The sequence below is a fragment of the Quercus robur genome, chromosome 8 (assembly GCF_932294415.1).
Source record: "Quercus robur chromosome 8, dhQueRobu3.1, whole genome shotgun sequence".
Classification (NCBI taxonomy): Eukaryota; Viridiplantae; Streptophyta; class Magnoliopsida; order Fagales; family Fagaceae; genus Quercus; species Quercus robur.
This window is the reverse complement of record NC_065541.1, coordinates 37,225,438-37,237,777: the sequence shown is the minus strand read 5'-3', so window position 1 is coordinate 37,237,777 and position 12,340 is coordinate 37,225,438. Positions and strand designations below refer to the sequence as shown.

At 44.6% G+C, this 12,340-nt stretch overlaps 1 protein-coding gene across 1 annotated transcript; it reads right to left on the bottom strand.

Annotated features, from left to right (window-relative positions):
- Positions 1–5,378: 5,378 nt before the first annotated feature.
- On the bottom strand, positions 5,379–11,054 carry LOC126695403 (uncharacterized). The gene has a single exon (XM_050392134.1). The coding sequence runs from the start codon at positions 10,522–10,524 to the stop codon at positions 5,470–5,472; it is 5,055 nt and encodes a 1,684-aa protein (XP_050248091.1). The 5' UTR covers positions 10,525–11,054; the 3' UTR covers positions 5,379–5,469.
- Between the last annotated feature and the right edge of the window lie 1,286 nt (positions 11,055–12,340).

The window sequence follows — 12,340 nt, the reverse complement described above, 5'->3', positions numbered from 1 at the left end:
CATCCTCTTTGTTCACAAAATCAACACCAATCTCCAAGTTGGAAACCCACCAATCCATCGAAACACAAAATCAAATCCAACTTGAAAACCCACTGATCTCCACCATCCTCCAAATCCCACCATTCTCTCAAACCCAACCTTTGAATCATAACCCACAAATTTGCCACAGATCAGTGTACCAATCCGCCAAAAACCCACAAACCCAGATCAACAAATCTCACAAACCCACGAACCCAAAAATCCGCCACAGATCAGTGCACCAATCTGCCACAAATCCACAAACCCAGATCAGCAAAACTCACAAACCCACAACAACCCAGGCCAAGAAAATCAACCCACAACAACCTAGGCAAAAGAACTCGAGAGGATCTTGTTTCTCCAACCTGAGCCTTAGATCGACTTTGGCTTGGCTAATCTCTTACACTTCGTCCCACGCCACTTTGCACTCGTCCGATCTCCCGTACTCGCCGCACACCTCCTTCGCTTCTATCACCTTCTTCTCTATCATCTCCGCCAGCTGCTACTCTTTCCTCTGCGTCCCTATGAATTTCGGCGCCACCGCCATCGCCTTCACCGTCAAACCCTTCTTAGCCTCACCCATCCATACCAGTACTGATACCTTCGAAAACAACAAAGCCTCCGATCTGGGCGACAACGACGAGCCTCCTCCTCGTACTGTGAGAGGACAACAACCAACGACCCCTGTCCTCTGCGTCCCTATGAATCTCTTCCACTTCGTTTTCTTCGTGCTTTTTTTATTTTCTATTTGTTTGTTTGTTTTGTAGAATTTGTTGTGTCTCTCTGATCTCTGACCAGGGTTACTGTTTTGTTTGGTGAGCTTATTAAAGTGATTAGTGGGTTTGTGGCTGTGGGTTGATTTTCTTGGCCTGGGTTGTTGTGGGTTTTATTTTGGTAGTTGTGGGTTGGCTTTGAGATCAGAATTTCTGGCTTTGGTTAGTTTTTTTTTTATTTTTTTATTTAAATAATTTCTGGGTTTGTGTTCTTGGATCTGGGTTTGTGTTCTTGTTGTTCTTGTTCAAGGCACACTTAGATCTCAATTCATCAGATTTTTAGTTTTTAATTCTGTTTTTAATTTTTTTTATTTAGTTAAAATTAATAAATTAATTTTTTTTAATTTAGATGCTGATGTGGCACTAAAAAATATTTTTTATTATTAATTTAGGCCACGTGGACATTAGTTTATTATTATTTAATTTTGCCGTTTGCCACGTCTGCAATATCCGTTTCTGATGTAACGGCAGGGACTAAAATGGAAGCGTTTTTTCAGGAAATGGACTAAAAGCGGTAAAAAAAAAAACTTAGGGACTAAAACGGAAATCGGCTGAAAATGTAGGGACCAAAATGTGTTTTTCGCCTTAATTTTAATCATTGAGTTTTGAGGCAAAGTTTCACTTTGGTCCTTACCATAATACAGCTATCTCACTTACAAAATTTGCAAACATAGCACACTAAAACATGACATGGCAAAAAAAAAAAATTTTGACAATGAAAAACGTCGCACCAAGGTCTTGATGAAAAATAAATTCCATATTAGAAAAAACTTAATAAAAAAAAAAAAAACTTAATCCCTCAATTTATTTATTATATAAAAAAAATAAAAATAAAAAACGCTCAATACTAAACAAACTCAGCAATCAGCACACACACTTCCCCCGCTGTGCACAGTGGCCTAAGTACATAACGGCAAGCCCACAAAAACACAATCAACAGTTGAACAAAAACCAGTTTAATTACATTCGGGAGTTATTGAAGAAATTGAGTGGTTAGAGTTAGATAGCATGGATGATTCTTCCGTCAGTAATGTTATCTTCGTCAGTGGGATGTAGAGTCGTCATTCCCGTCAGTTGCCCCCCAGGTTCTGGGGTCGTCGGTGACCTGTCATGACGATCACAGAAGCTGAAAAGTTTTTCTTGTGACTCTTGGGGTTCTGTTCCGCCTTTAATGCTTAGTGGCGGCGTTACACGCAATCATGGCCACGTGGCGCTTGATGGTCTGTGGAATTAATGGCATGACCCTTGGGTTTCCCGCTGGTTTTTCAATCGTTTTTGGCCCACATTTGAAACTTCTCCTTTTCAACTTTTCGTTTACTTCTCAGAAAGCAAAAGCAAACCAGTTTTTTAGAGATACTCTGAATATTTTGTGGCTTCCTTCTTCTCCGATTTGCCTTGTGCTGCTTCTGCCGTTCCGCCATTGGAGGTATGTTCTTCTTTCCTTTTTCTTTCTTCTTTTTTCTTCTTTTACTGTATAATTTCTGATTTGCTATTCCCTTTTCACTTCTATTCTGGTGTTGGTTTTTGTTTTTCTTTTGGGGTTTCAGTTTCGTACCTTGTTTTCCTTTTGATTTCTATATTTTCCATGGTTGATAGCTTAGAGGTTAGGATAGCTTGCCCGTCGATCTCCTTCCTTTTTGCGCGTCTAGGGGGGTCTTTGGGTACTTACCCTTTTTTAGAAAATTTTGTGTACGAAGGCAATAGTCTGAGTGTCGTTTTGAGTGAGTTGTTGCCGTTGCTCCGTCAATCACTAAATTGGTTTGAGGGTTTAGGAGGGAGAAGATTAATGTCTGAGGTTAGGTCTAGTGACCTCGAGACTGGGCTATCGTCCAGTGGTGGCCCGGCTGAAGGAGATACCGCCGTCTCTGGTTCTCGAGAGGTTAGGGCTTTTTATGCCCTTAGGGAGATTTGTGGTCTGGATGACGAGACCGTGAATAGATTTAAGGATAGGTTTCAATTTCCGTCTAGGGTTCGTGTTCGTCGTCCCAGGGAAGAAGATAGGGCTTGTCACTTCTTTCCAGGCGAAATATGTTTTTATGAGTCAGCCTTCACTTGTGGGCTTAGGTTCCCCGTCCACCCGTTCCTGATGGAACTTTTAGATCATTTTGGTATAGCCCCTGGACAGCTCATGCCAAACTCGTGGAGGATCGTCATTAACTGTATGCAAATATGGTTGGCCTCCAACGGGGATATGATCAGGATAGGTGAGCTCACCTACCTGTATCGTTTGAAAGAGTCTAAAGAGTGGGGATATTACGAATTAGTCCCTTGGGAGAGAAAGATTAGGATCGTCAAGGGATTGCCTTCGTCATTCAGGTATTGGAAGTCGCGCTTTTTCTTTGTGTCTGGGGACGACTTCGAGACCCAATCTAGCAGTGATTGGGGTGATATCCCGAGGTTGCTCCGTCGGTGGGGAACCCCGACCTTAGGTGCGTCAGTATTTCTCCCCGTTGTTTCAATCTTGCCAATTTTCAAGTTCTGATCTTGCTGACTTCTTTGTTTCTTTGTTTGGTATAGTTAAGAGACGGCCTGGGCTGAAGAGACGATATAAGGAACGCATAGAGACCGCCATCGGGTACGCTGAGACGATTGAGAGCTGGGACGAGCTGGTTGACCCTCGATCTCTTGCGTTTTACAACCTCGGTCCTGACCCATCTCCTTTCGTTCTTCGTCAGCTTGGCATTGAAGGAAAAAAGAGTAAGTTTTAACTTCGTCAATGCTGATTCCTCTTATGTACACTTAAGCACCTCTTTGACACACTTTCTTCTTGCAGAGATGACGACTAAGTTTAACAAGGACATGTATGCAAAGATGAGGTCAAAGAAGGACGAACCCCTGTCCAATTTGGGGAAGAAGACCGTGCGAGTTACCGGGAAGGGTTCTGCCTCCATCCCGCTCAGCATTGTTCCTTCCATAGCCTCTGAAACGACGAGGACTGCCTCCCCGACCGTTTCAATAGAAGAGATTCCTACTCCTGGCTCTAAAAGGCCGCGCGTGGTTGGCAAAGGAAAGGAGAAGACTGATACTCGTTCGTCCACCATATGGGATGACGAGTCATTGGCTGTGGAAAGAGCTCACGAGGTCGTTACTTCAGCGGACTTGAAGGCTCTATCTGACTTGTCCTTAAACGATGTGGCTTCTCGTCACGTCCACAAACTGGTCCAGGTGCGGGTTCTTCCCTCTTCATCATTTCTTTTTTTTTTTTTTTTTTTTTTTTTTTTTTTTTTTTTTTTTTTTTTTTTTTTTTATAGACGACTTCATAATTTCCTCCAGGTGTTGGGGGAGAGTATCCATATTACCGCTGAGTACCTCACTCAAGGGGCCAAGGTGGCGTCTCTGGCAACCCGGATGGAGGCTCAGGAGAAGGAGAACTCTGACCTGAGGACGAACCTGATTACTTCTATGGACGAGGCCACGACACTGAAGGAGAAGGTCAAAGTGCTGGAGGACGACCTCAGAGTTGAGCGCGGGTTGACTCAGGAGAAGGACGAGCAACTTATGGCAGCCAAGGAGAAATTAGTGAACATCGCCGCTCGATCCGTGGAGGCTTTCCAGACCACTGATGAGTACAATACCGTGCTCTTCAGCTGGTATTTTAAGGGATTTGAGCTTCTCCGGAGGTACATGATCAAGCATCCTTCCGGAGTCAACTTGGAGAGCCTGGATTTGGAGGAGGTGGACAAGGAAATGGCCCTGGAGGAGGCGGCTTCGTCTTCTGCCCCCGGTGATGATGTTCCTGAACCCGTTGCTGACGTGCCGGCCAGTGAAGGCACAGCTGATGCTTGAACCTACTTTACTTAGAAAAAATTTTATTGTGGGTGCCCGTCTTGTTTTGGGCTTTTCTTTTTTGTAAATCTAATTTCAAAACAATTTACTTTATTTTGAAAACAATGATATCGACCCAGTGTTTATGGGCTGGAATGAAGCGTACTTACTTTTCTTCTGGTTGGTTTACACCCGTCCGTACTTTTTGTGCTTTGCTAATTAGTTGTTGATTTAATGCACTGTGCTCTTCTGTGAACTGACTCCTGCCATTCGACTTACGTCCGTCTAGGCGGACTCTTGTCCCTTGTTCTTTTAACGTCAGTAATTTACATCCGTCAAGGCGGAATTTTATTACTTAGTATCTTAACCATAGCATTATGGTCGTCAGTAATTTACATCCGTCAAGGCGGAATCTTATTACTTTAGTCTTTTAACCATAGTATTATGGCCGTCGGTAACTTACATCCGTCAAGGCGGAATCTTGTTACTTAGTCTTTTAACCGTAGTATTATGGTCGTCGGTAACTTACATCCGTCAAGGCGGAATCTTGTTACTTAAGTCTTTTAACCATAGTATTATGGTCGTCAGTAATTTACATCCGTCAAGGCGGAATCTTATTACTTAGTCTTTTAACCATAGTATTATGGTCGTCGGTAACTTACATCCGTCAAGGCGGAATCTTGTTACTTAAGTCTTTTAACCATAGTATTATGGTCGTCGGTAACTTACATCCGTCAAGGCGGAATCTTGTTACTTAATGATTTATAGGCCTCATGGTTGACCTGTACTGCATTTACTCATGGTATTTCTTTAAATGCTTAATGTTCCAAGGACGAGGGAGTTTTCGTCCGTCCATAGTTTCCAGATGGTAACTCCCTTGCCTAGAGTAATGAATGACGCGATATGGCCCTTCCTATGTAGGGCCCAGCTTCCCTTGAGTCTGGTCTTTAGTAGCTATAGTGACTTTGCGAAGGACGAGGTCCCCTATGGCCAGACGCCTGAGTTTGACCCTCTTATTGTAATACTCGGCCATTTTCTTTTGATACTTTGTCATTCGACTGGACGCGTTGTCTCTTATTTCATCCAAGCAATCCAGGTTGAACCGCAGCCCCTCGTCATTGAGTCCTTCTCTGAAAGCTCCTCGCCTGATGCTTGTTACTCCAACTTCTACTGGGATCACTGCTTCTGAGCCGTAGGTAAGCCTGAAGGGTGTCTCTCCTGTCGGGGTTCTGGCTGTAGTCCTGTATGCCCACAAGACATTAGGCAATTCTTCGGGCCAGGCACCTTTTGCTTCGTCCAGCTTGGTTTTGATTATCTTGAGCAACGTCCTGTTTGTTACTTCCGTCTGTCCATTTGCCTGGGGGTGTCCCGGGGATGAGAATTGATTCTTGATCCCGAGGTTCGAGCAGAACTCTCTGAAGCCTTGGCTATCGAACTGCTTCCCATTATCGGATATGATCGTCAAAGGGATCCCGAACCTGCAGATAATGTTTTTCCACACGAAGCTCCGGATCCGAGCCTCAGTGATGGTTGCTAGAGCCTCTGCTTCAACCCATTTTGTGAAATAGTCAATAGCAACTAGAAGGAACTTTACCTGACCTTTACCTTGGGGCAGAGGACCGACGATGTCGATTCCCCATTGCGCGAATGGCCATGGGGAGGATATGGTCGTCATCTTCTCTGCTGGAAGCCGTTGTACATTCCCGTACCGCTGGCATCTGTTGCATCTTCTGACGAGGTTAGCAGCATCCCCCTGCATGGTTGGCCAAAAGTACCCCGCTCTTATCACCTTGTTTACTAGGGATCTGGGGCCGGCATGGTCGCCACAGACTCCTCCGTGTACCTCTTCTAGGATGTATTTGGCCTCGTCCTCGTTGACGCACTTCAGGTAGGGCATAGAGAAGCCTCTCTTGTACAAGACGTCATTTAGGATCGTGAACCTAGCCGCTCTCTTTCTGACCTTTCTGGCTTCATCAGTATTCTGAGGTAAGTGTCCGTCTCGGAGGAAGGATATCAAGGGCGTCATCCAGGTGTTTGTGCTCTGGGTGGTGAGCACTGCCACCTCCTCAATACTTGGGCATTTCTGAATTTCTATTGCCACGTCTGCGCTTGTCATTCCTACTTCTGACGACGCTAGTTTCGACACTTCGTCAGCTTCAATATTCTGGTTTCTTGGTATCTGGACGAAATCCACTGTGTCGAACTCCTGAGTTAAAATCCTCGTCAGTTTAAGGTATTTCTGCATCCTTTCCTCCTTTGCCTCGTACTCTCCACTGATCTGCCCGATCACCAGCTTTGAATCACTCTGGACCAGCAAATTTTTGGCACCAAGAGCTTTTCCAAGCCTCAAGGCCGTCAATATTCCTTCATATTCGGCTTCATTATTGGTGGCTGGGAATTCCAGTTGAACTCCATACTTCATCACTTCTCCGTCGGGGGTAGTTATGACGACCCCTACTCCCCCCCTCTTTTGGGCCGACGAACCATCTGTCTGTATTGTCCATTTATCAACTTCGTCAGTAGTTCCTTCTTCGTCTGGAAGAGTGAATTCGGCGATGAAGTCAGCCAGAGCTTGTGCCTTGATGGCTACTCTTGGATGGTACTCGATGTCAAATTGGCTGAGTTCGATTGCCCATTGGACCATTCTCCCTGCTGCTTCCGGTTTGTTCATTGATTTCTTGATTGGCTGGTCCGTCATTACAAGGATAGGATTTGACTGGAAATACGGTCTGAGCTTGCGCGAGGCTACTATAAGCGCGAACGCAATCTTTTCAATTCTTGGGTACCTGAACTCAGCTCCTTGAAAGGCCTGGCTGACGTAGTACACCGGGAGTTGCTTCTTGCCTTCTTCTCTAATCAAGGCTACGCTGACTGCCGAAGCTGATACTGCCAGGTACAAATATAGGTTCTCCCCTCCTTTGGACGGGCTCAGGAGAGGTGGACTGCTCAGATATCGCTTCAACTCTTGGAACGCTGCTTCGCACTCGTCAGTCCAAGCAAATGCCTGCTTGAGAGTTTTGAAAAAGGGCAAGCATTTGTCTGTGGCCCTAGAGACGAACCTGTTTAAAGCTGCTATCCTTCCCGTAAGTTTTTGTACATCCTTGACGGTCTTGGGTGGAGCCATGTCAATGATAGCTTGTACTTTTTCTGGATTGGCTTCTATTCCTCTCTGGGACACCATGAATCCCAGGAATTTTCCCGAGGCTACCCCAAAAACACATTTGCTAGGATTCAGCTTCATCCGGTGTTTTCTCAGGGTTGCAAAAGTCTCCTTCAGATCGTCCAGATGAGCGAGCTCTTCCTTACTTTTGACGAGCATATCGTCTACATATACCTCCATGTTTCTGCCAATTTGTTGGTTGAACATTTTGTTTACCAACCTCTGATATGTAGCTCCAGCATTTTTCAACCCAAAAGGCATCACCTTATAACAATAGAGTCCCTGGCTGGTGATGAAGGCGGTCTTCTCTTGGTCTTCTTCAGCCATCTTTATCTGGTTGTACCCTGAGAAGGCGTCCATGAACGTCAACAACTTGTGTCCAGCGGTAGAGTCCACGAGTTGGTCTATCCTTGGTAGAGGGAAGCTGTCCTTTGGGCATGCTTTATTCAAGTCAGTGAAGTCTACACACATTCTCCACTTTCCATTTGGTTTCTTCACCAGGACGACGTTGGCGAGCCATTCTGGGTAGTATACCTCCCGGATGAATCCAGCCGTCAAGAGTTTGGTTACCTCTTCTGCTACTGCCTGATCCCGCTCTGGAGCGAAAGTTCTTCGTCGTTGCTGAACGGGCTTCCTGTTGGCGTCCACATTCAGTCTATGCTGGATGATCTCTGGAGATATGCCTGGCATGTCCTCGTGACTCCATGCAAAGACATCAAGATTCCCTTTAAGGAATTTTATGAGTCTCGTTCTCATCTCAGGGCTTAGCGTCGTCCCTATCCTGGTTGTCCTGTCCGCATTTCCTTCTACCAACTCCACTGCTTCCAGGGTCTCCACTCCGTCTTCCTCTTTTTCTTCTATCGTCCACGTGTGGTTCTCCTTTCTTGCCAGTACGGCCTGGTAGCACTCCCTTGCCAGGACCTGATCACCCTTCACTTCACCTACACCATCGTCTGTTGGGAATTTCACCTTCAAACAGTATGTGGACGTTGCTGCCTTCCACTTGTTTAGGGTAGGCCTCCCAATGATGACATTGTAGGACGAGGGGCAATCTACAACCAGGAAATCTACTTGTTTGGTCAACTGCAACGGGTAGGTCCCTGCTGTCACCGTCAGAGTCACTATACCCCTGGGGTAGACCCTGTCTCCACTGAAACTGACCAGCGGAGAGTCAAAAGGGCGGAGCCTTTTTGGATCTAACTTCAACTGCTGGAAGGCTGGGAGGTAGATGACATCCGCTGAGCTTCCGTTGTCAACAAGGATCCTTCTGGTATTGAACCCTTCTATATTCAGCACTATGACCAGGGGATCGTTGTGAGGCTGCTTCACTCCCCTGGCGTCTCCTTCATTAAAGGACATATCTTGGTATGTTCGTTGGTACTTGGACGGAGGAATGGCGTGGACGCTGTTTACCTGTCTGTAGCATGCTTTTCTAAGCGATCTGAATGACCCTCCTGAGAATGGTCCTCCCGTGATCGTGTTTATCTCCCCGATCACTTTGCGTGGATGTTGGGATGTATGGTCATCATCCCGATTGAAGGATTCCTTTTGAGTCCTGTTGTCGTCTCTGAACTTGCTATATTCTCCTTTCTTTACAAATTTCTGCAACTTTCCTTTCCGTATTAACTCCTCTATTTGTTCCTTCAGGTCTCTGCAATCTTCGGTGTTGTGGCCGTGGTCTCTGTGGAACCGGCAATACTTGTTCTTGTCACGTACGTTGGGGGACGAGTGTAATGGCCTGGGCCATTTGAGATAATGCTCGTCCTTGATCTGCGTGAAAATCTTGTCAACAGGCATAACCAAAGGAGTAAATTTTACCTGACGAGGATTTTTGTCATCTCTCCTTCTATTCCCGTCACTGTTCCGACGTTCTGGTCTGTCTCTCTTTTGCCCTCTGCGGTCGTCTTCCCTCTTGGACTTTTCTCCTAGCCTCTCGGTATCTTTTATGGCAGCTAGAGCGTCTTCCGCGTTCATGTATTTTTGGGCCTTCAGGAGCATCTCTGCCATTGTCTTCGGGGGGTTTTTGGCAAGAGAGGCTACAAGGTCTCTGGATTTCAACCCTGCCTTGAAGGTCGTCAGTTGCACCTTGTCATCAGCTTCGTCCACCTCCAGAGTTTCCCGGGTGAATCGCTTGACATATGACCTCAAAGTCTCCTTCTCTCCCTGTCTTATGGTGAGTAAGTAATCTACTGGTCTCCTTGGGCGTTGTCCCCCTATGAAGTGACGCAGGAAAGCACTACTTAGCTGATCGAAGTTGTCTATGGACGAGTTTGGCAACTTAGTAAACCACTCTCTTGCAGCTCCTTTGAGAGTCGTAGGGAAGGAGCGGCATAATATCTCGTCAGGTGGTTGTTGAAGGCCCAGAGTCGTCTTAAAGGTATTAAGATGATCCTGAGGGTCCTTGAGTCCGTCGAATGGTTCTAATTGAGGCAGGCGAAATTTTGACGGCACAGGGCAATCAAGTACCGCTGCAGTGAAGGGCGAATCTGTAGCCCTTACCATCTTGTCTACACTTCGGTCTGTCTTTTCCTTGATAGCACTCCTTAATTCGTCCATCTCTTTCCTCATTTCCCGAAGAAGATCTGAGTTCTGTTCGTCCGGAGTAGTTGGTCTCCGGGGGGTTTCCCTCTGTTGGCTATCCCCCTCTCCCTCCATGTTACCCTTGGACCGGTTTTCTTCCTGTTGAGCTTGTTGAACCTGCTGGAGCCGCAGCTTCATTTCCTGGTTCTGCCTGGTGAGTTCCTCAATGGTGGCTGCCAGGGCTTGAACTTGCTGAGCCAAGGCCGTTGAATCTGGGTTGGATTCCATCTGGATATGGTGAATTGATGGAAACTACGTTTTCGAATGTAAATCTGAAAACTCGTCCCCACAGACGGCGCCAAACTGATGGAACACAAATCCGTCAGTGAATGTGCAGATGGAATCACCCGTGAGACGTGAAGGTTTGCTCGTCCAGAGACACCGGTGTGGCGCCTGCCACAAAGTCTCCGATGCCAAAGTTAGGATCACAGTTAAACACAATAAAGAAATAATAGATAGTTTCAGAGTATTTTTGCATATCTCCTCCTCTGTTGGTTATGTGAGAGTTTTATACCTGAACCCATAAGGGCTAGCCGTTGAGGCTGTTAATGCTTTCTTCTGTAACGCACCTGGCCAGTAATGAGACTTTTAATAGGTCTTCCAACGGTCTTCTTGGTTGATTTGGTAACTGCTCGAATCATTGATTGATCGCATTGAATAACTCTCTGCCTCGTCAGTGATGATGGCTTCCTTCGACCTTTCTGATCACTTCGTCATGGATGATTCTTCCGTCAGTAATGTTATCTTCGTCAGTGGGATGTAGAGTCGTCATTCCCGTCAACATATAATAATAATAACAATAATAGTAATAAATATATAATTAGCCTAGATGTTAGGATTCATATTTAGTATTATGATTTAGTCTGGAGGGTCTTGGTGACAAAAAAAAAAAAGGAAGCTAGCCCGCAATAAATTTTGACTATTTAGTTTACGGACTGAGGTAAATGGGATTTTTACACACTTCCTCCTATGTGCTATCCATAATTGTTAATGAACCACTTAAAGTTGGATGTTCAATTTTCATATTCCACGTTAGACTAGCTTGCGAATAGGGTGAAATCAATTGAGCTACAATACTAATCCATGTAGCATTTTTTTTTTTTTTTTTAATTCCATTATATCCCTTGCCCTTCCTCTCTCTCTCTCTCTCTCTCTCTCATCTCAAGATTGGGATAGAAATTAATCTAAGCGATGAGAGCACCTTCGTCCATAGTCCAAACCTCCTCTGTTGAAGGGACGTCGGGAATCATCCACTACAGTTGTGTTCTATGGAGTATGGAGTCGACTAGGGACTTGGATTTCGACTTATATTAATAAAGCCATTCACAGAGCTAAGGCCGAAACCAAGGCTGAGAACGATCAGTCCCATCATAAATTGAGTATGAATTTGATGTCTTCAAAACAATCACAACTGACAACACCTTCATTTTTCACGTGGACACTAGCGTGAGGTTGTGGCATGGACAACGTGTGGCATTTTGTTCTGGTGTGCACGTCCTAATGGGAAATACAAATCTTCTGTATTATTATTTATGTTCCACTTTATGTTTCACCAATCATTTCTTGTCGTGTACTTTCTCTGTCTCACTTTTTTTGTTCTCCATTCCATTTTGAGATATCTCAAAATATTATTCTGTTTCTAAAAATAAAAGTCATTAATTTACTAATTCAATTTTTTGATAATTTTTTTTAAGGGTAGTTTTGGAAACTTATACATTTTTAAAAGATAGACAAGACAATAAATGATATTCCCTTAAAAAGTTTGACTTTTCAAACAGAACAAAAAAAGTGGGACAGAGGGAGTATTTGTTTAATTTTCCTTATAAAATAGTTAAAGTTTAAAATGTAAAAAAATAAACACATGACATGTTGCGATTGGTGGAATACAAAATGAGGAGAGAGAAAATGAGAAAGGAAAAAAAGATTAAAGATAACAATTTTTTTTTAATAGGTTGCATTGCACTTCTTAAAATTTTAGAAATAAAAGCATATCTCAAATTCTATGCATATTTCATATTTGCATGTCTCACTAGCTACTTTAATC